Consider the following 24,008-nt stretch of genomic DNA (forward strand, 5'->3'; position numbering starts at 1 on the left):
TGGAGTGTGAAGGGTGTGAAGGGCCTTAGAGTCAACCGGGGAGCAGCGGGCTGTGGATGGAGGAGCAGAGTGACTGTCGGATTTGTACTTTAGATCCTTGTGGCTGTGGTGCTTGTTGGGAACAGCATTGTGGTGAGTCAAGCAGAAAGGCCCAAGCTAAGGCAGAACTTGGGACGTGCAGCCGATCCCCTGATTTTCTTATGGCACAAGATTCCAGGGCACCAACTCAGGTCTGTTTCCCAGAGGTCATAGAGAGGTGCAAACTTCACAGTGAGAAAACCTTTGGGGACCAGCTATTTCTTCACCCAAAGCCATCAACAGTGAAAGGCAGGAGACAGAAGGCAGGTCCCATTCCTTCTGCTTGGAAGATGAGCCGGGGAAGAGTTCACCCAGCCCAGGAGATGTGTTTCCTGGAGGGCTGGGAGTCTCTGCTTGTCTCACCTTTTGGATTTGGCTGTTGATGTTACTTGATGGACAGAAAGAGTAAATGACTGCCTTTTGAGACAAGGAAGCCTTTACCCTTCTCTCTTTTTCCAGCTTCTAACCTTCATTCCCTTGTAAGAAGGGCTAGGGACTTCCCTGGTGGTCCAATGGTTGCGAATCCACCTTGTAATACAGGGGACTCAGATCCGATCCCTGGAAACTAAGCTCCCACATGCCACGGAGCGTCTAATACCCTGTGCTACAACTACTGAGCCTGCGAACCACAAACTACAGAGTTCATGCACCTCAAGGAAAGATCCCGCGTGGCGGAATGAAGATCCCACCTGCTGAAACTCAGATCCGATGCCGTAAATAAATAGATAGATAAAAATAAATAAAGGAAGGGCTGAATACTATGTTGAAGATGGCCCATTAACAGCTTTGACACCTAGTGGTAAACAAACAAAGCTTTATTATTTTTTTCTCCTTCATTAAAAAAATCGGAACATTGATAACAAATGAGAGCTCAGACCCCTGGGTTCACCCCCACGTTAAGCAAAGTAGCCCCAGAGAAATATGGCACAGCTGATGCAAATGATGAGGTTGAGGTCCAGAAGGGTTTTCACCAAGGGGTTTTCTTCCAGGGAAACTATGATCGGGTCCGCTCTGCTGGGTGCTTGCTCCTTGCCCTTGTTCTCCACCCCACAGAGCCACAAGATGGCTTTCACCACTTTGGACCGCTTTGTGGTCATGTCGCCTAAAAAGAACATGACAGTTAAAGGTCATAAGGGTGAGCTGTATCTCCCAGACAAGAGGGAAGAGAGTCTCACCCAGTATGTTTCAGACACTGTGATAAAAACCTTATGTTCCTCTTCTGGAAGGTATTTGTTAATACCTCAATCCTGGAAGACTTGAATTCTGAAAGGTTGGTGTTTTCAGACTTTTCATGAAGTTTAGGTGCAGAATTTCAGATGAATTTCAGCCTCTTAGATAGAGGCTCAGACTAACTTGAGTGAAGCACAGAGCGGGTCAGCAGAGGCAGAGATGGGTTTAGGACCTGCTTGATCTGACTCCCTCTCTGTGTGTGGCACCACCTGCCAGAGGCTGAAGGGAGACAGGCACTCTTACAGGGAACTCTGTCTCTACTCAGAGCTGGGGCTGTGAAATCAACTGTGGATGGAGCCAGGCAGGTGGCCTATGGGAGTCAGAAGAGCTGATTTGCTTCTTACACACATCACCTCTACCAAGGAAGATTCTCTCATGTTTTCCTGAAGCACATGGCCTTCTGCATCTATCCTTGCGTTTCCCACTATAGGATGCCATGGGTTCATAGCCACAATTTTTTTTTAAGCCATTTGCTATTGTTTAGTCATCAAGTCATGTCCCACTCTTTACGACCCCATAGACTGTAGCCCTCCAGGTTCCTCTGTCCGTGGGATTTCCCAGGCAAGAATACTGGAGTGGGTAGCCATTTCCTCCAGGGGATCTTCCTGACCCAGGGATCGAACCTGAGTCTCCTGCATTGGCAGGCAGATTCTTTACCACTGAGCCATCAGGGAAGCTCCTTTAAAAGCCATGTGTGGTAATTAATGACAACCACAGCCTTGGGGTCATGTAGGCAGAAGGGACTGCTGGGGACTTTGACTAACTGTATATCCCAGGTCTAAGGACCAGCTGCTTCCCACCTCCAGGCAACTTTTGCCAGGCAGGCATATGGGCTCCATGCTGCCAGATCTTCCAGTTGTTCAAAAGAAGGTGGAAATCTGAAATGTTATGAAATCTCCCTACTTTTAAATAATTCACATTAAAAGAGTAGGTGGCCTAAACCAAAATATGTCCGCAAGCTGAGAGTTTAAAACCAGTAATTTAGAGAATGCCAGCTGTAACCCCAGCCTAGCACGTGGGGTTTCACGAGGATCAAATGAACTGTGTTTTAGCAGGCACTCAACAAACGTTGGCTCTCATTGCCCACCTGAAGCATCTATCGAAAGTTCCTAACCCTTTCAGTGGCCAGAGAGTGAGGGAAGACCAGACCCTGGGAATGAGGAGACGCTAAAATGCCACATGTGCCACTTTACTTGCTAGTGATATGATAGAAAAATGTCCTCTTAAACACATAATGCTTCTTGAGGGTCCTACTGCAACCTAGGAAAAAGGCAACTCACAGCTGTGGGTTTTGGACAGGTTTTCTTGAACCATCTCAAACTGGGTGTTGGTGCCGCTGGCCTCTGGTGTCCCGTTTTGAGAAAGGGTAAGAGGTGGTAGGGTTGCTGACGGCACCTGTTCCTTCTGGACCACGGGGTCATGGCGAGTAAACCAGGTCAAGCGACTGACCTATGGAGTAGAGAGGAACTGTGAGATGGGGATGGGGTGGTGACGTTCATCCCTTTCTCCTACCTCCTTCCAACCCCAGGCTCAGCCTTCATGTCCAAGTGTCTTCCAGTCTCTCCCTCCCACTCCACCTTCCAACAAGCTTCAGCTCCCTGCACTCTTCAGAACCAATGGATGTTTCCCCCACTCATTCCCCATCTTTCTTTGAAAGCCCCAAATCTCTTGTGGGGATCTCACCCTCCCTCATTCTAATAAGAGCTTAACCCCAGCCCAGGGGTGTGTGGGACCCAGCGACCAGCATTCAGCTCATCCATTTCTCTGGCCACAGCAACTGGGTTGGTTCATGGGTGACCATGTGTCTTGGGCTGACTCCATCAATGGGCGTGAGCAGCTTCACTGGAAATGCTGGGACTAAAATGCTTATGCTTTTGCTTAATGAGACTAAGAGAGGATATATGCTAGAAGCTGCTGACCCCATTAGGGGCTGGAGAATAGGAATAGAGGCAAGAAGGGACTTCCCTGGTGGTCCAATGGTTAAAAGTCCACCTTCCAATGCAGGAGACACAGGTCAGGTAACTAAGATCCTGCCTGCAACGGAGCAACTAAGCCCTCACACCACAACTACTGAACCTGTGCACCCTGGAGCCCACGAGCCACAACTAGAGAAGACCATGTGCCATAACACAGACCCAGTGCAGCCAAAATAAATAATAAATTTTTTTTTAAAAAAAAGAAGAGGTGACCAATGGATTCAGATGGTCTTTTCTGAAATCAAGTTCCTCCAAAGACCGAACCCTGGACTTTTCAGCTTTTTGAAAATCAGTCCTGGTTTTCTGTTGCTAGCAGTGAAGGGTCTCAATGGCTATAGGTCATAGGCTATAGGTCAAACCCCAAAGTACCATTTCCTTGGAGGGCGGCTCTGTGAACCAGCTCACGGCACACACAGTGATCAGGGTGACCGAGGACAGGATCATAGAGAAGTAGAGGTAGTGGACATCCTTTACCACGGCTGGGCGCTCATCCAGCTGGTCACAGCGAGGCTGCACGTAAATGAAGTCCAGGATCAGCCTAACCAAGCCTAGGAGGAGGCCTAAGACGAGACCGAAGAAGGCACCCTGCAAAGCAGAGCAAAGCAAAGCTATCTTAGACACGTGCCTCCGGAAAGCTCAGCAAGCCCTTTCCAGAGCTGGTCTTTATAATGACAGTCACTGCATGGGTCAGTGATTCAAAAAGGGTGGGAGCTACTTATCTACTTATCTTTTACATACAATTGATCCACTACATGTAATTCCCTGTTAATTCAGCTTCCCTTTTGAAAGACAAAATAAATCAAAGTAGAAGCTTCATTGCTTGTTTTTAAAAAGCCAGGTCACATCCTCCCTGGATCTTTCTCCCCAGATCTCATTACCCGCCCCTCCCACACACACAATGACACCTGACATCCGCGTGTCCCCTCTCCAAGTCCCTCCTCTCCCATCCAATGGACTGAAGGGCTGATCCAGAGCTACCTTTTCATTGGCCCGCTTCCAGAAACATCCCATGATGAAGACCACAGCCACAGGTGGCTGTAGGTAGGAGCTGATGGACTGGATGTAGATGAAGAGCTGGCCGCCCTGGCTGGCCTGGACCACAGGGATCCAGAGGATGGAGACCAACACCAGAAGCAACACAAACACCCTGGTTGGATGAGAGACCCACACCCCCCACATTAGTTTTGTCCTCCCTGGATACTTCTCTTTTTAGCTTTCTGGAGGTAGAATTTATATACCATAAGATTCACCCATTATGAGTATGTAATCAAGTAATTTTGGTAAATTTATAGTCATGTAACCAACATCACAAATCAAGTTTTTGAATATACATCACTCCAAAAACATCCCCTCATGCCCATTTACAGTCTATTCTTGTTTCCAACCTAAAGAAGCACTTCTATCTCTGTGAAAGAAAATGGAATTGTTAGTCCCTCAGTCATGTCTGCCTCTTTGTGATCCTATGGACTATACCCACCAGGCTCCTCTGTCCCTGGGATTTCCCAAGGCAAGAATGCTGAAATGGGTTGCCATGCCCTCCTTCAGGGGATCTTCCTGACCCAGGAATCAAACCCAGGTCTCCTGCACTGCAGGCAGATTCTTTTCCACGAGTCACCAGGGAAGCCCCTAGGGGCTTCTGTGTCTATAGGTTTGCTTTTCTGGACACGTCACATAAATGGCACACAATATATACAATGCATGGTCTTTTGCAGCTGGCTTCTTTCATTTCGCATGTTTTGAAGTTCATCAGATATCATGTATCAGTATTTCATTCCTTTTTATTGTTGAAAACATTCCGTTGAGTGGATACGCCATTGTGTAACATTATTTATCCTTCACCTATAAGTGGACATTTAGATTGCTTCTACTTTCTGGCTCTTGTAAAAACTGCTGCTATGAACACTTGTATACATGTCTTTGTGCAGACGTATGGTTTTATTTCTACGAATGCAGTTGCTAGGTCATATGGTAAGTTTATATTTAACTTTTTAAGAAAATGCCAAACTGTTTTGAACAGTTGAACCATTATATATTAACACCTGCAATTCACAAGAATTCCAACTTCTCTGCCTCCCTATCTGCTGTTCAATTATAGCCATACTAGTGGGTGTACAGTGGTCTCTTGAAGTCATTTTCAATCTTTGTGAAAATTAGATTACAAAAAATTAGATTAGAAAATAGATTACAATCTCATTTTGAAGATTGTTCTAGATTACAGGGCCTTTGTCAAATATTTGGCTTGCAAATAGTTTCTCCCAATCTGTGGCTCATCGTCTCATTTGCTTTCTTTCCTTTTTTTTATTTCCTTTTTTATTTTCTTGGCCACCCTGCATGGCATGTGGGATCTTAGTTCCCTGATCAGAGATCGAACCTGAGCCCCTTGCATTGGAAGCTTGGAGTCTTAACCACTGGACCACCCAAGTCCCCTTCTTAGTTTCTTTTGAATTGAAAAAGTTTTGGGTTTTGATGAGGTCTAATTTAGCTCTCTTTCTTTTTTTTAACAGAATATGTTTTTGATGTCATAGTTAGTGGCTCAGTCATGTTCCACTCTTTGTGACCCCATGGACTGTAGCCCACCAGGGCCCTCTGTCCATGGAATTCTCTAGGCAAGAATACTAGAGCAGGTTGCCATTTCCTTCTCCAGGGGATCTTTCCGACCCAGGGATCGAACCCTGGTCTCCTGCATTGCTGGTGGATTCTTCACTATCTGAGCTACCAGAGAAGCCTTTTGTTGTCATACCTTTCCCTCAACCATGGCTGAGACAGCCCTAGGAATGCACCTTCTTGAGAAGCAGAGCCCCGAGATGCTTGTTAGCATACCTTTTGCATAAAATGTGCATGCCACTCACTTCACTCATTTTCATTCCCTGCATTATGCTTCAGGAGTTGGCAGAACACTTGGTAGAGAAACCTTCCCCCAAACCTCCAGAACACCCTCCTTGCTTTTACCTGGCTATCTCCTATTGACCCCTCAAATCCCAACCCAAGTTAGAGACTTTCCTCTGAAGCCCTAGTTCTGGCTCATCTGTCATAATACTCAATGCGGTTAAAACCACCTGTTTACTTATGCTTTTCTTATTCTAGCTCCAAGAAAGCAAAATGAGTCTTTTCTTTTCACTGTTAGGTGCCCAGCACCTGGCAGATAGGAAGTGCTCTTGAATGAATGAATGCCTTACTCATCCACAGGGTCCTGGTGTCCTTCAGCTTGGCCATCAGAGTGGGGCTGAGCCAACCAGGAGAAGTCACTGTTCGGACTTTCCCTTTGAATGGCTCAGCTTTTTCCTCCCTGGGTTATCCTGACTTTTCAGACTCTTGCCCGGCCCCACCCAATAAGACTGTGAAAAGTGAAAGAAAGTGAAGTTGCTCAGTCGTGTCCAACTCTTTGCGACCCCATGGACTGTAGCCTACCAGGCTCCTCCATCCATGGGATCTTCTAGGCAAGAGTAACTGGAGTGTGTTGCCATTGCCTTCTCCAGGGGATCTTCCTGACCCAGGAATCGAACCCAGGTCTCCCACATTGCAGGCAGACGCTTTACCGTCTGAGCCACCAGAGTAAAATCATACCTGCCCACAATCATGAGCTCCTTCTCAGATGCCCGAGGCCGGAGATGGTTCCAGAGGTCCATGGTGAAGATGGTGCTGGCACTGTTAAAGATGGAGGTGAGGGAAGACGTGAGCGCCGCCACCATCACAGCCATCATGAGCCCACGGAGCCCTGGGGGCAGAAGGGAGCTCTATGGGCCTTGGGCTTTTTTCTGCCTTCACTGTTGACCCCATTGCCCAGGTCTGCGGCCAACCAGTCCTGAGAGGTTCAATGCTGACAAGGCAGAACTCAGGGCTGGGAGCTGAGAGGAGGGACCCAGAGGTGGGTAGGGTACAGCCCCCTGCGTAGCCAGGGCCTGAACTTCAGCTGGGGGCCCTCGCATCTTGTCCCCCACCTTGGATGGGAGCCCAGCCAGGGTCCTCCTTTCTCGGGGGGACTCAGCTGAAGGATGATGGCTCATTACCTGTAGGCAGGAGTTCCAGCACAAGTTTGGGATACGCGATGTCAGAGCAGCCGGCGGGGTTGCTACAGACCTTCCGGCAGATTTCTGGGTCTGCACAAGCCACTTCGTCTGTGGAAGAAACAAGCCCAGAGATGGCTAGATGGACCCTCAGAGCCCCAGGCCCAGCCAAAACACAGCCCGGCGCCGGTCAGCACCAGGAGACAGGGCTACTGCATATAAGTGTAGAGCTCAATGAAATAAAAAGGACCCTGGACTTGATTAAGTGGTAAAGAATCTGCCTGTTTCCCAGTGGTAAAGAATCTGCCTGCCAAGAGACACAGGATCAATCCCTAGCTCAGGAAGATCCCCTGGAGGAGGAAATGGCAACCCACTCCAGTATTTTTGACTGGGAAACCCCATGAACAGAGGAGCCTGGCGGGCTACAGTCCATCGGGTCACAATAAGTCGGACATGATTTAGCCATTAAACAACAAACTTGATAAACCATGGCCTTCTCACTTAACCATCCTGGACCTCAGTTGCTGTATCTGTGAAATTGGGACAGTAATGGAACTTTGCTTCCTAAGATTACAGTGAGGACTGAGAAGGTGCACGTTAACACATGTAGCCCAGAGTCTGAGGCATGGGAAGTGCTGAGTTCATTTCAACTACTTTTATTGAAACCTCAATAAAGCTGACACCTCACAGCCAGTCTCGGCACCCTGTTCTACATCAGGTTCCTTAACTCCCTAAAAAGGACACAAGCAATTCACCTCTTTACCTAAGTTTATTGGAAGTGCAAAGGAGAATGCCATCATTTGACACAAGGCAAATATTTTTAAAATTCCTCTTTTCCCCATCTCCTTCCCAATAGCACATATAGTTCAACAGCTGTTCCTCATTTTAGACTCATAAAAACTCTACCCACTTGGAAGTTTTCTCACCTCCTCTTTCTCCATTTCTGTATCAATTCTTTTCTCTCCCAAGCAGCATCCTGATTTTCTAATGTAAATCCATCCAGAATTCCTGGCACCTCTAGTTCTTCATCTCTACCTGTTATCGTGATGAACACATCCAAAGCATACAAGCATAGACCTCTTGCTTACAAGATAGAAAGAGATAAAAAAAATTATACTAATGCGTGGTACTGATAGGGACACAGTAAAGGGACAAAGTAGATGATTAAATAGTTAATCCCACTAGGGGACTGTATGCAAAAATATATATATAGGGGAGCCTTGTAAGTTAATGATTACTCAAGGGAGCAGGTTTGCTCAACCACAAAACCAAGAAGGCTGGCTTAGCAACAAAATCATGCAACAGAAGCACGGGACCTGCCCCCAAACAATAAAACGATGGTGACACGGGACCCACAGCCTGCCCAGTGAGCTCAGTAAGTTACTGATTCCTAAGACATGCTCTCTGCACACATGAAAAACAATAATCTGTGAACCTAGCTTGACCCTGTAGGGACGAGAAATGTCCCCTGCACAACCTGGAGAAGGAGCTGATGTTGGAAGCAAGAAAGTCTACTGAAGAAAGACAAAGAAGTTCCTCTCCCACCCCCTACTTTTCCTTTGATTATGAAACTGTAGCCCAGTAAATTCTCGGGGCATGGCACCCCCTTGCCCACCTGCTTGTAAGACTTACAACTGTTCTATTCTAAGAAATCACTTCTCATCCATCACTTTGCTTCTCACAGAATTCTTTCTGTGCTGAGACATAAAGGACTGTAGTACCGGGAGCTCTTTGGAGCCCCCCTGAAAGGCACTATACAATTTCAGTGCAGACTATCTGCTCAATACACTTTTGTTGGGAAGAGGCTCACTATCTCATTATTAGTGTTACCTTCAGAGAGGGGAAGGGACCTGATTATAGTCACCCAGCAAGGTCATGATGGAGACAAGTCTCACAACTCCCAATCCAAAGTTTCAGGGAAGGCCCAGAGTGTAGGTAGTCTCAGTGGTCTGGCACGTGTTTGAATGAGAGCTTTCTTGTTACTTTCTGTCTTCCTCAGCTCCTCGTATCTGAGCTGAGCTATGCTCCTCACCACCGTCTCCATGCCAAAACATCACCACTCACCCCTGCTGGACCACTTATAAATCCTCATATCTCTTTTGCCAGCTGGATCTATTAATAGGGGTAACTCCCATAAACAACTCCCAGACCCTCCCTCTGTCTTTCTTCCTCATTCTGATGGGTGACACTGCCTTCCAGCCCACGTCCGATGGCAAGTGACAACTACCCCCAAGACTCAGTTTAGGGGTGGGCTTGGAGCCCATCACTGCCCACGCCCATCTCCTCCCAGGTTCTGATGCAATACCAATTTCATGATGAACGTGTAGTTGAAGCCTCGAATTCACAAGTGGCCTCAAACGCAGATGCTTGACAGGGTTACAGCAGGCAGGTAGCTAGGTATGAGCAGGGAAATGGGAGCAGGGGCCAGGTGGCAGGAAATCTTGTAAACATCTTGTAAATGTCTTGTAAACAGTGAGGCAGATGAAGGAAAGCAGGAAACTCCATGTTGACCAGAAAACTACATATTTTAGGTGATAGGGTTCAGGTAACAAAGAAAGCTGGGGAAAGGCAGGAATCTCCTGCCTCCAAAGGCAACCTTTTGCTTAGTATGTTCTTATTACAATAAAATTGGCCTTACAGATAAGCACCCACCATGCACTGATGCCATGACACTTCTGATTGAAGCTGAATAGGGACAAAAACCCCTCCTCCCCTTGGGAAAATGGAACTGGGGTTAAAATCAGGGAATACAAACTCCAAACTCCTCCTTCCTCAGGGAATAGTCTACCCCTTCATTTGTATGAAGCCCCTCAACACCGATGATAAAGAATCCCAGGGTGGCGGCTCCTCACCTGTCTGCCCACTGTCCCCTTTGCTTAAATAAACTCTCACTTTCTCTTCCCAAACTCTCTGAGTTGTCTCTGAAATCTTTCGGGACAAAGAACCTTAAATTCACTGGCAGCAATGTTATCTCCAGATGAGGTTAAATGCCTGGTCTTTATAATTTTATCTGGGTTAAAACTATTAGTTTAATAAATGTGAACATTTAAAGTACATCACGACTTTAAAACCTAGTACTGTTGATTCTTTTCTTCAATTAAAATTTTTTATTGAAGTATGGTTGTATAATACAGACACTTATAATGTTTCAGGTATACAGCAAAGTGATTCAGTTATATTTATATATATATATATATATATACACATATATTATTTTTGAGATTCTTTCATTTATTGATTATTAGAAAATATTGACTATAGTTCCCTGTAGATCCTTGGTGTTTATCTATAGTAGTGTGTATCTATTAATCCCAAATCCCTAATTTATCCCTCCCTGCCCTCTAATATTTTTTATTGTTCTTTTTGCCACACTGCACAGCTTGCAAGGTTTTAGTTCCCCGACCAGGGATAGAACCTGGGTCCCCTGCAGTGGAAGCACAGAGTCCTAATCACTGGATTGCCAGGGAGATCCCAATTCTTCATTTTCTTTTTTAAGGTAGTATAAGACCTAAGAAATGGAAATCACCCCAGACCGCTTCATCCATTAGGAAGCCCAAGAACTAACTGGTCTTTGTAAAATTTCTCCACTCACAGCTATGTCTTCTCAAAGCCGGGACCCTTCCCTCCACTTACATCCATGAGTGATAAAGGGTGCTGTGGCCACAATTAATAATACTAATAACAGGGGATTTCCCTGGTGGTCCAGTGGCTAAGACTCCACGCTCACAAAATAGGGGGTCCAGGTTCAATCCCTGGTTGCTGAACTAGATCCCACAGGCCACAGCTAAGAGCTGGCATGTTGCAACAAAGATCAAAGATGCCATAATTAAGACCCAGCACAGCCAAATAAATAAATAAATATATTTTAAAATAATAATAATAACAATTGCTATGGAACAAAAGTAGATGCCTCCAGAACTCTGATTCAGTTTAGACAAAATTCAGATTGCAGACCAAAAATGATATTTGACAGGAAGTATTAAGAAGGAACAGTCTTTTTGAGAAAAATGCTTTTGAGAGGTCAAAGTTCTTGGCTTGTTTATGGCTTGTCTGAGGAAGCTTTCGAGAAAGTTAGAAAATAGTTACATTCCTGTGGCCAGAAGGCGGTAGGGAACCTCCCAGGTGGGGCAAAGATCTTGTTTACATTCACATGTTATGAGTTCAAACTCTTAGTGTCCAAAAACTCCTGTCTTCAAGGGACACCAAGAAGGAGCAAGACTCCCTCTGAAATAATTCATTTAACAACAAAGTTTTTGTTTAACCCTCTAGGAATGCAAGCTTCAACCATGAAACATGTGACACAAAGTTTATAATGCATGTTTAGGGCAGAAAATTATGTTTGTTCATTCGGGCTGAAAAATATGCTCGTCACAAGGAAACTATTTGGCTCAGCTTAAGTTATAAATGAAATCGACAGCCTTGCGATTGTTAACCCATCATTCACTAATATCTGCTCATGTGTCTTGGGTGAATTAATCAACCGTTTCATACGTTGAGTGGATTCCCTTGTTAGATCCTATGATGATGCTTGAAATAAAGGATGGCTCTAGCAGAGTCCAGTCCAAACACAGCACCAAAACTCCTTCTTCCAAAATGCCAGCATTCATAGAAGTTGTACTGTGACGCAGATGCTGCAAATTAACACTCTACACATACCTTCTCATGTAATTTTCATAACTCTGTGAAAACATTGCTATTATACCAATTTTTTAAAATATTTATTTATTTGGCTGTCCCGGGTCTTAATTGTGGCACGTAGCATCTTCATTGTGCCATGGGGTTGTGGTGCATGGACTCTAATTGTGGTAGGGGGGCTCAGTTGCTCCATGGCATGTGGGATCTTAGTTCCCCGACCAGGGATCGAACCTGCATTGCAAGGCAGATTCTTAACCACTGCACCACCAGGGAAGTCCCTATTACACCTATTTTAAAGACAAGCAAATTGAGACCCACAGAGGCTAAATAACATCCCCAAATCATAAAGCTAGGATCATGGCTAGGACTCAAAACCTTAGTTTATTCCAAAGCTTAGGTGGAGATGATTGGTTTGTAAACAGGTACATTTCTAGACTCTTGGGTTTCATTGTTTTGAGGGTCATTTTGCTTCTTTCTTGGTTTCTACCAGTGTTCCTTAATGAGTGGGTATTGTTTTTCAGGTGGACTAAGTGGAAGAGGATGTTGTCCAGGCTCATGAGAGCCCAGGATCAGAGCATCCTTTGAGGCAGTACTGGACCCATCTGAAGATTCAGCAGGGAGCTGCTGGGGCTGAGACGGAGAGAAGAGTGGAAATGGGTAGGAACGGTGGCTTGGCCCAGCCCCTGGCCCTTTAGACCAGGGATTCTCCACCTTCTGTTGGGCCCCATCCCCAAAGACCTGGATTCGATAGGTCTTGGATGAGGTCTGAAAAGTTTGCCTTTCTAGCAAGTTCCAAGGCCACTCTGATGCTGCTGGACTGGGGATCACACTTTGAGAAGCTCTGATCAAGACCTTCAAATCCACCATGCCCACCTCACCATCTCCACCCTGCCTCACTCTCTCAAATTCATTTCTCACTTATTGCTGGTACCATAGGCTAGAGTGTTTTGATATCTATTTTCTTTTACTTTTTCATGAGGACCAGACTCATCTGAGATGTTACAACTCCCTAGGGTCATGGAATGTGGCGTTATGTTTCATTTAATAATCATCACTGATTGGCTGACTGCTATGAGTGAGGATCAGGGTCTTGTTATGGATCTTCCAGATATAGATCCAAAGCTTAAGATGTGATTTCCTGAGAGAGACAGTAGCCTTATTAAGAGACAGGTTTTGGAAGTAGATGCACCTGTCTACAGGTACAGGTATAGAGATCACCAGTTCCTGACATCACAATGACTCCCAATAACATTTTCCACTCCTAGGCCTGTTTAATCTCCATGCTGAAAACCTCATCCCTCTACCAAGTTTTTTTATAGATAAGGCAAATACTTTAGAGGTTTGATACCCCAGTTTTGTTAAGAAAAGTACCCCACCAAGGGTTCTATGCTTTCCTTGTGGCATATTAAAAAGCAGAGATATTACTTTGCCAACAGAGGTCCAACCAGTCAGAGCTATGGTTTTCCCAGTAGTCACATATGGATGTGAGAGTTGGACTATAAAGAAAGCTGAGGGCCAAAGAATTGATGCTTTTGAACTGTGGTGTTGGAGAAGACTCTTGAGAGTCCCTTGGACAGCAAGGAGATCAAACTAGTTAATCCTAAAGGAAATCAGTTCTGAATATTCATTGGAAGGATTGATGCTGAAGCTGAAATTCCAATACTTTGGCCACCTGACGGGAAGAAACGACTCATTGGAAAAGACCCTGATGCTGGAAAAGATTGAAGACAGGAGGAGAAGATTGAAGGCACAACAGAGGATGAGATGGCTGGATGGCATCACCGACTCAATGGACATGAGTTTGAGCAAGCTCCGGGAGTTGGTGATGGACAGGGAAGCCTGGCGTGCTGCAGTCCATGGGGTCACAAAGAGTCGGACACGACTGAGCGACTGAACTGAACTGAACTGAAGGGTTCCATTGGGCTGAAGTTGCCAAACCACTGAAGTGTGAGGGGTGCCCTCACGTGAGATTTCAGGGAGCTGGCATCTGGGACAAGATTTAGCCTAGTTTGTGGTTTTAAATATATATGTATAGTTGAGGGACTTCCCTAGTGGTCCAGTGGCTATGACTTCACACTCCCAATGCAGGGACCTGGGTTCAATCCCTGGTAAGGGATCTAGATCCCACATGCCACAACCAAGTGTTCACATGCCTCAACAAAGATCAAAGCTCTCAAGTGCTTGCAACTAAGGCCTGGTGCAGTCAACTAAATAACTAAAATGTATAGTTGAGAGTGCAAAAAATAAATAAATAAATAAAATAAAATGTATAGTTGAGGCAAAGCCCTGGATAGGTCTCCACTCTGTTAGGCCTGGGACATCTATAGGACATGCCCATTGAACCAATATTGGGAAACAGCACAGAATCAGTAGATACTGGAATGGAGATGCCTCAGTGGAATCACAAGGAAGGGACACCAGTCTCACTCTCATGGGGCAGTCGGTAATATGTTTAGAACACTTTACTGGGTCTGAGACTCATAGAAAATCTCTCCTCCCAGCTGTCTTCTTACCTGGAAAGAGGACACGGCTGACCATACCCGGGAACACCATGATGAAAAGGGGTAGCACCTTCAGGTATGCGGCCATCAGAGAGCCCCCTTTGGCGTGGGACAGGTTCTTGGCAGCCAGAGTCCGCTGAACAATCACCTGGAAAACAGTGGGGTGGTTTGAAGTTGAGATGACTTTCTCTTAAAGCAAATTAGATGTGCGTGGCTTCTTGGTAGGCATATAGACTCAGGAGCCTAGTGGATCTGGCTTCTCCAAAGAAGCATCTCTTTTATTCTCAATCCCTGTGGCCCAGTGGTCCAGCTGCAGGAGCTACACCAAGGCAGAGAAAGCAAGAACTGGAAGGAGGATAGAAGAGAAAGAGAGGTTCTGAGATATTTCCACCAACAGGATTGGTGTATCTGGGCTTATAGTTACTGCATACTGGTACACCTAGGTCTTAGACTGACCCCCTTTTCTCTGATGGGAGGCATAAGGTAGGTCTTATCAAAATTTATCCCTTTAGAACAGATTGGTAGTTGCCAGAGACAAAGGGTGGGGGTGGGCAAAATGGGTGAAGGGAGTCAAAAAGCACAAATTTTAGTTATAAAAGAAGTCCTAGGGATGTAATGTACTGCATGGTGACTATAGTTAATACTGGGTCGCCTATCTTTAAGTTGCTAAGAGATGATCTTAAAAGTTCTCATTACACTAAAAAAGGTCTCATCACAAGAGAAATAGTGAAACTATGTGTGGTGATGAAAAATAACTACATTTACTTTGGTGATGATTTTGCAATATACCCAAATTTTGAATAGCAAAAAAAGATTTATCCATTCAAAGGGAACGACATGCTGTCGAGTGTTTTTTGAGTGGAAAGACCGGTCCCTGCTCCAGCCTTCAGATGGCATCTACATGAGCTCAGAATTTTCTCTACTATTTCCTGAGGTTTGGGGTCTTGAAGCCTCTGGAGAAGTTGCAGAGACCTTGGTGAATTGTTGTTTAGTGGCTAAGTCATGTCTGACTCTTTGTGATCCTATGGACTGTAGCTCACCAGGCTCCTCTGTCCATGAGATTTCCCAGACAAGAATACTGGAGTGGATTGCCATTCCTTTCTTCAGGGGAGCTTTCCAACCCAGGGATCAAACCCATGTCTCCTGCATGGGCAGGCGGATTCTTTACCACTGAGCCATCTACCAGAGCTTTTATAAGTTGGTTCTGTGAACAGTAGACAAGAGGAGTGAAATGTCATTACCACCATTAATGGTGGTGAGCAGGACAAAGCTGGAATCCTTCCCATTTTTAAAAAGCATTCATCACTGGCACAGGCTTGCTGGAGTGTCCTGCTTCTTCTTTTGAAACCCACCCCCTCTCCACATGGCTATCCTGTCTTCTTGGGCACAGATCCTGCCTGATCCAGGGGTAGGCACGGGACCCAAGCCTGGCCAACCAGAGCCCTTCCACAGGGTTTTTGGATTTGGGACTTTGCGAGTTGTCAGTCTCTTTCCACTGGACCTCGATGAGAAACAATGAAGTCCGCAGGTAAGAAATAAAGACCATGGAGAAGGATACCAGAGTATGTTCCAGGAGTTTCTGAAGGCTAGTACACCTTCCTGCAGTTCGTAATCCATGAGGTAATAAATTCCCCACCCTTTTCCTAAGCTGGTTTAAACTTGATGTGTTTTTTTTTTTTTTTCCTGTGACTTGCAAACAAGTGTTTCCTCAACTGCATAGATTATTATTATTTGTTTGGATGCTGTCAATGAACGAGTCTAAAACATGGAATCAGCTTATTTGAGGAGAGGTGGGGGAACAGTGAGGCTCGAGCTGGGAACTTGGATGTCTTTGTCTAGAAGCTGATTTAACTGTTACCTGTTGTTTCTCATAACTCCAAACATACACCCATTGGGCTTTCTAGAATACTTAAGAATGTGGTAGTTACATGTAACAATATAGCATCTATAGGATACTTTTTTTTAATGGCTTCATTAAGATGCCAAAGGGGCATCCCCAGTAGCTCAGTGATAAGAATCCGCCTGCAATGTAGGAGGCACAGGAGACTCAGGTTCGATCCCTGGATTGGGAAGATCCCCTGGAGAAGGAAATGGCAACCCACTCCAGTATTCTTACCTGGAGAATTCCATGGACAGAGGAGCCTAGTGGGCTATGGTCCCTGGGGTCACAAAGAGTCGGACGCGACAGAGCAAGTGAACGCAGTCGCTCAAAAGTGCCAAATTAGGCATTCAAGCTTCAATCCTTGTCAGTCCATCTGGAAGCAGATAGGAGGGTTTATAGCTTTGGAAAGCCTAGCCCTTGCGATGGCAGGTTCAAAGCTGTGACTGAAAGAATGTTGGTTTTTATTCCCATGAAGTGGAGCCTCCAGAGGGGAATTTAAGAGGCAGCTGAGTAAGTTTTAAGAGCGTTGTGCTGCCCAAAACCCCACAAGCCCTGTGAAGAGTGTGTGGCCCTGTATGACAACCCCCAGACCCAAGTAATGGAGCAGAGCTCATAGAAATGTTATGAACATGAATGAGCTAATACATAGGAAATGCTTCAATCAATTACTGGTAAATGGCACAGTGATCAATAAATGGTTAAGTGTCATTATTGATTGTGATTTGCCCTTCTGTCTCTGCACAGAAAGATCTAAAACACGCTCTCAATCCGTGCACCATGCATGCCACTTTGCCTTTCTTCTGCTCTAAAGTGAGCTACACACAGAGCTGACCAAACACGTGCTTCTCCTAGGGCAGCGCCAGCACAAGGAACTAACACATAACACAGCCTTTGGGGGCCACAGAATCCAGCTCAGCAGCAACAAGACCGAGAGCCGTGGGGTCCAAAGAAGGCTTGGTTTTCTGGGCCCTCTCGCCCTCCCTGGCGTCCAGAAGATGTTCGAGTCATCCTGGATTAAGTCCCCAGGCTCTTGAACAATACGAGGTGGGTCGAAGGTGGGCTTCAAGGGATGTACACTGAAATCCCAGCTAGTGAGGGGGTGAGGCATCTCAAGGAAATATTCGTATTGATTAATAAATATAAGCTGGTGACCTGTGTCAAGAGCAGTAGCATAAAACCATAGCAAAAAGGTAAATGATTTTAACAGTTTATTAAATGCCCCTGCAACAGAAAGGACTATGAGCAAATTCCCAGTGCTTCTGTCTTTTACAATTATTAGTAATCCCACTAATGAGAAAACAGAGGCTGAAGATACTAAACAAAGTTATGCCACCTGAACTTCAGTCCAAGCCTGTTAAGGTTTAGAAAGCCCAGGCTCAAGCCTGCATCTGAACTGTCTCCTGCCCAATTCAGATGGGCTGAATATTGGCTGCACTCTCCAGCCAGTATTTGCTAAGGAAAAGATCAGGGGAGGGGGTTAAGAGGGGAGAGTGATTTTCTAAAGGGGCAACACTGTACCCATCTCTGGCTTGGGTTTTAGCTCTTCACTCAGAGGTGTTCTCACCCATGGGGTGACCGAGGTTCACTCTCTGCAGTGCCTCCTGCACCAATTCAGTGGCCCAGCTCCATGATCATTATTTTGGTTAAAGTCTCATCAGCTCTGAATATGAAATACAGCTTCCAAAATGGCACACAGATTGCTGATCTTTAATGTAATGGAAAAACCAATTTCAATAGATGACGTATTCATGGGCTTGAAATCTGAGAAAGTATAAAAAGGTGTGCAGTGAAATGGCTCCCGTCCTTCCTGGCACACCTACCCCCGGAAGTAATCGCCCTCAGTTTTAGGTAATCCATCTGGAGTTTCCCTCAGCACATTCACGTGTGCGCCCATGCTCTTTCAGTCGCTCAGTCGTGTCTGGCTCTTTGCAACCCTATGGACTGCAGCCCACCAGGCTCCTCTGTCCATGGAATTCTCCAGGCATGAATACTAGTGGGGCTGCCATCTCCTCCTCCAGGGGATCTTCCCAACCCAGGGATCGAACCAGCGTCTCTTATGTCTCCTGCGTTGGCAGGTGGGTTCTTTAGCACTAGCACCACCTGGGAAGCTCTTCAGCAAATACAAGCAAATGCAAATATGGATTCTATCCCCACCTTTTAACACAACAGGCTTATTTTACCCACAGCAGTGTCTTTTGCCTTTCTAATTTCTTTTTTTTTTCACCAGTTAGATATTTGCTTTAAGGGATTGGCTTTGGTGGGTCCCTCTGCCCCAAACTCTCTTCCTTGACAATCACCAGAACCCACTTGCTCTCCTCCTTTGCCAAAGGTCACTTCTCAACCATGATTCTCCTGACCACCCTATTTTAAAATGTCACTCTCACACTCTCAGCCTCCTTTTTTTTTTTTAATGACAGTTATCACCTTGTAATGTTCCATTTATTTATTTACTGCTGTCTACTTCTGTCAGAAGAAAGTGAGTTCTACAAGGACCGAGTGTCCTTGTTTACCTATGACTTCCAAGCAGCTGGTACAGTATTTGTGGAGCAAATAATACCAATGTCAGCTAAAACCTCCATTTAAAATATATCATCACTTTTGCTTACTGGGTCTTTCCAGACATTCAGCAGAATGTATTAAGTTTTCCCTTTGCAAAAAGCAGCAGCTTTGGATTTGCCATATGAGCAAGAATAAGCAGATGATGTGTAGAGTAGTAGAGAAATAAGAGAACAGATAGGGGAAGGACAAAAACCCAGCTTCTAGACACCCCAAGGAAGCATTCCAGGGGCTCAGCCTGCTGCCCTGTACCTGATCCGTGCACCAATACCAGAGAGACGGGATGGACATTCCAAATAGGATCCCGGGCCATGGGAGATCAGACGTCACTGGGTCTCGGAAAATATGGAAGGCATCTTCCCGGGGCAACCCGCAGCTGCTGTTCCCGCTCCGGTTGCTGGCCATTGCCAAAAAATATTTCTCCTCCAAGCCTTCCAACCCACCAACTGCAGCAAAACCTAGAATTGAGAGGAAGCCCAAATTTGCCAGGAACTCAGATTGATCCACAGCAGCTCATAAGGGAATGGTTGGAGATTGGTGAAATCCTACTTAGAACCACAGCAAAGTTAATTGACTTAGAGCTTCTTAGCCTCCTATTTTAAAAAAACATTTTTTTAATGCCTTTGGTAGTGACTATGGATTGCTTCTTAGAATAATATTTCTAAATATATAGTACAAAATTGTCGTTTAGTCACTAAGTCGTGTCTGACTCTTGCAACTCCGTGGACTATAGTCCGCCAGCCACCTCTGTCTATGGGATTTCCCAGATGAGAATGTTGGAGTAGGTTGCCATTTCCTCCTAATACAAAATACATCAATTATAAAGGAAGCCAAATACATCGAAGGCACTCATCAAACCATGAGAACTAAGACATAGTAATTTATTTATTTGCACCATTAAATACAAAGACTCCACAGTGGGTCAAATAACAATCTAGTTTTAAAGTAACCATGGACACAGACAGTGTTTCAACACATCAGCAGCAATTATAAAAACATTTGGATAAAAACATCAGGGTTATATTTTGGTTTCAAAGTCACAGATATTGCTAATATCCCTGTGGTGAGCTGCCTATGCTAATAACTGAAAGATGCTAAATGTCACTGATAGATTTGTGAAAACAGATGGATTTCTTTCCCATCCAAGGTTCACAAAACCTGTACCTTCTGTCCATGGACCCCACGTTAAGAAACTCTGCCTTAAGGAAACATACTTTCACCTCTAAACTTCTTCTCAGCTATCCCAATTTATGGTATTTCAAGAGTGGTCCAAGTAATCTATGGCCTTGAGAAAGTCATTTCTCCATCTGAGATTCAGTTTTTCATCTGCGAGTGGTAATAATAAAGTGCCAACCTCACAGCACTGGAGCAAGGACTAAGTGAGATTCTGCATATAAAATGCACAGCATCCGGCACAAGCATGAGTTGTCTATAAAAAATAATAAAGCACTGTAGTTTGCAGATAATTTGCTTTGTTATATTAATCGAAAGGATTCAAGGTTATCCCCAAAATAACACTGCTCTCACTGGATTATGTTCTGGAAGATTGTGTTTGTCTTTTTTGTTTCATTTCTTTTCTTGGGTATTTTTTGTTTGTTTGTTTCTTGGTATGGAAGAGAAGGGGTTGGTGTTACCATTTGGGTAAGAATGATATGTAACCAGCAGCCTGGCTTATTTTTGTGGAAGAGTGTGGTAAACAGTGGCTACTGGGGGGAAAATATTTTTGATGATAAATTTTTGTCATGCTTTTTTCCCTGAAAAATTATTTTGTGGTAGTGGGAGGGAAGGATAATTGTTTGTGGTCCAATTATCAGTAATTGGACCTTGAATATATACCATTCAAGTCAAGAGAAAGCTAGACAGACTATATTAATATTAGACAAATTAGACTCCAGAACAAAGAATACAGCCAAGGATAGATAGGAACACCACATAATGATAAGGAGGTCAGTTCACCAAGAGCTCATAACAATCCTAAGAAGAGAAAGAAGTCAACTATTATAGTTGGAGACCTCAATACCCCCTTTTTAGTGGTTGATGGAAAAATAAGACAAAAATATTTATACAGATAAAGAAGATTTATACAACACTATCAACCAAGTTGACCCAATTGAAATTTATAAAGCACTACACCCAACAATAGCAGAATACATAGTCTTCTCAAGTACTCTTAGAAGATTCATCAAAATAGGCAATGTTTCTGGCCATAAAACAAACCTCAATAAATTAATAAGAAATAACATCATACAAAATATATTCTATTATTGTAATGGAATTAAACAAAAAATAACAGAAATATATCAGAAAAATCTCCAATATTTGAAAATAAGTTGTCCCTGTTTGCTGATAATATATTATATATAAAAAATCCTAAAGATTCCACCAAAAACAGTTAAAACTAATAAATGAATGAATCTAGTAAAGCTGCAGAATACAAAATCAATATGCAATAATCAATTGTGTTTCTATATACTATTCAGGCCTCCCTGGTGGCTTAGACAGTAAAGAATACGCCTGCAATGTGGGAGACCTGGGTTTGATCCCTGGGTTGGGAACATCCCCTGGAGAAGGGCATGGCCACCCACTCCAGTGGTCTTGCCTGGAAAATTCCCACGGAAGGGAGGAGCCTGGTGGGCTACAGTCCATGGGGTTGCAAATAGCTGGACACAACTGAGTAACCAAACACATAAGCAGATACTATTGGAAAGAGATATTCAGAAAATAGTACCAATACACATTACTACATATGAAATAAACAACATGAATTTACTGTATAGCACAGGGCACTATATTAAATAATTTATAATCTATAATGGAAAATAATCTGAATATATATACACATATATATTTACACCTCAAACTAATACAATACTGTAAATTGACTATACTTCAATGAAAAGAAAGCAATATTGTTTCTAATTGCATCTAAAAGAATAAAATAGGAATCAATTTAATCAAGGAGGTGAAAAGATCCGTACACTGAAAACAATAAATAAGAGTGATAAAAGAAATTGAAGAAGACACAAATAAGTGGACAGATATTCCATGTTAAATGGACTGGAAGATCAAGATTGTTAAAATGTCCATACTACTCAATGTGATCCACAGATGCAATGAAATCCCTATCTAAATTTCAATGGCATTTTTCACAGAAATAGAAGAAAGAAAGGAAAAAAAAAAACAATCCTAGCATTTACATGGAACCACAAAGGATCCTGAATAGCCAAAGCAACCTTGAGAAAGATCAAAGCTGGAAGCATCACATTTTCTGATGTCAAACTATATTACAAAGCTATAGTAATCAAAACAGTATGATATTATGAAAAAGCAGTCCTGTAGACCAATGGAACAGAATTCAGAGCACAAAAACAAGACTTTCCTGGTGACCCAGTGGCAAAGACTTCACCTGCCAATGCAGGAGACGTGAGTTAGATTCCTGGTCTGGAAAGATTCCGCATGCCACAGGGCAACTAAGCCCTCTCACCACAACTATTTAGGCTGTGCTCTAGAGCCCAGAAACCACAACTGCTGAGCCCTCATACCACAGCTGCTGAAGCCTGTGCACCCTAGCGCCTATGCTCAGCAACAAGAGAAACCACTGCAATGAGAAGCCAGCACACCACAATTAGAAAGTAGCCCCCCTCGCTGGAACTACAGAAAACCCCACACAGCAATGAAGACCCAGCACAACCAATAAATAAATAAATACATTTTTAAAGGCACAGAAATAAAACCATGATAAACAAGGGGATTCAAATTGACATATACAAATCACTATATATTAAATAGATAACTAAAAAGAACCTACTGCATAGCACAGGCAACTCTCCTAAATACTCTGTAATAATTTACATGGGAAAAGAGTCTTAAAAAGAGTGGCTATACATATATATAATATATATATATTATATATATGACTGATTGATGTTGCTGTACAGCAGAAACTCACACAGCACGGTAAATCAACTATATTCCAATAAAGATTAATTTTAAAAAATAAAATAAGCTTTATGATTAAAAAAAAGAAAGAAAGAAAATCAAGCATATATTGTCAATCAGTTTTCCACATTTAAAAACCTGCAGATACCTTAGGAGAAAGTCTGCTAGATATAGCAGAATGAGGAAGATTGCTGAAGGTGAATCGGTTATCTCTCTCCTGACTGATCATAATGAATTAAATAGTGGAACTTCCTCATTGAGACCCCATATTTAGGAAAAGAGATCAGGGAGTTGGCTAAATAGCAAACCATGTGAAGGTCTATCTTTTGGCTCTTTTGCCTCCAAAACCCGAGAGTGTTATGAGTCACTTATGTGGCCCTGGGAGATTCAAAATATTATGATAGCAACCACACTCAACATTTATCTAGTGAGGCTGAACATGTGTCTTTATATATTTATTACTCATTTGTTTTCTTCTTTATATAAATCAGTGAAGTTTTTCTTCTTTGTAAGGATCCAGAACATTTCCTGATACAGTTTATAATAAGCAAGTCTTATTGCTGTTTTTTTTTGTGTGTGTGTGTGTGAAACTAATTTATTATTCCATGATTTTTTTAAAATGTTGTTTGAAAGGTAAAAGTAACGCATGCACAACATTCTGCATAACTGTGCAGAAAGACACAAAGTTAAGGTAAAAATTCTTGCCTACACTCTTTGACTCCTGCTCCTAGACTCTTCCCAATAAAGTTATTACCCACATTATCTCCCTACTCTTATCACCAGCCAGTGTGATAGGGAAGGAAGAGGGTGAGATCGGAGGTCAGTCTGACTGGGGCTTGAATCCTGGCTTTGAATTCTGGCTTTGTGACATTGGGCAACTTTCTGACAGTTGGTGCCCTAATTTTCTCATCCAACAAAGGGAACAACAGTAATACCAATACCATTGGGTTGCTGTGAGCATTAAATGATAGCACATCCGGATCACAAGGGTTTTAATACTTATTAATTTTTGAACTTTTAATTTTGAGATAACTATAGACATACAGAAGAGTTGTATAAGTAGCACAGAGAGTTTCCATACACCCTTCTCCTAGTATTACGGAAACTAAGAAATTAACATGGGTGCATTACCATTAACCACAATAGAAGCTGTTCCGATCGCACCGCTCATGTTCTTTTCCTCTTCTGGAAGTCAGATCAGGATCCT

General features: G+C 43.7%; 1 protein-coding gene across 2 annotated transcripts in view; it reads right to left on the reverse strand.

Moving 5' to 3' along the window:
- Positions 1 to 875: 875 nt before the first annotated feature.
- SLC5A11 (solute carrier family 5 member 11) overlaps positions 876 to 24,008 on the reverse strand; it is a 57,322-nt gene continuing 34,189 nt past the window's right edge. For both annotated transcript variants that reach the window (XM_027527332.1, XM_027527333.1), the window contains exons 10-17: positions 19,115 to 19,320; positions 14,437 to 14,572; positions 7,292 to 7,399; positions 6,849 to 6,999; positions 4,263 to 4,431; positions 3,654 to 3,869; positions 2,589 to 2,757; positions 876 to 1,180 (exon numbers count right to left, since the gene is read on the reverse strand). In XM_027527332.1, the coding sequence (XP_027383133.1) occupies positions 975 to 1,180; positions 2,589 to 2,757; positions 3,654 to 3,869; positions 4,263 to 4,431; positions 6,849 to 6,999; positions 7,292 to 7,399; positions 14,437 to 14,572; positions 19,115 to 19,320 (1,361 nt within the window). In that variant the 3' untranslated portion in view covers positions 876 to 974. The remainder of the gene's footprint in view (positions 1,181 to 2,588; positions 2,758 to 3,653; positions 3,870 to 4,262; positions 4,432 to 6,848; positions 7,000 to 7,291; positions 7,400 to 14,436; positions 14,573 to 19,114; positions 19,321 to 24,008) is intronic.

The sequence above is a fragment of the Bos indicus x Bos taurus genome, chromosome 25 (assembly GCF_003369695.1).
Source record: "Bos indicus x Bos taurus breed Angus x Brahman F1 hybrid chromosome 25, Bos_hybrid_MaternalHap_v2.0, whole genome shotgun sequence".
Taxonomy (NCBI): Eukaryota; Metazoa; Chordata; class Mammalia; order Artiodactyla; family Bovidae; genus Bos; species Bos indicus x Bos taurus.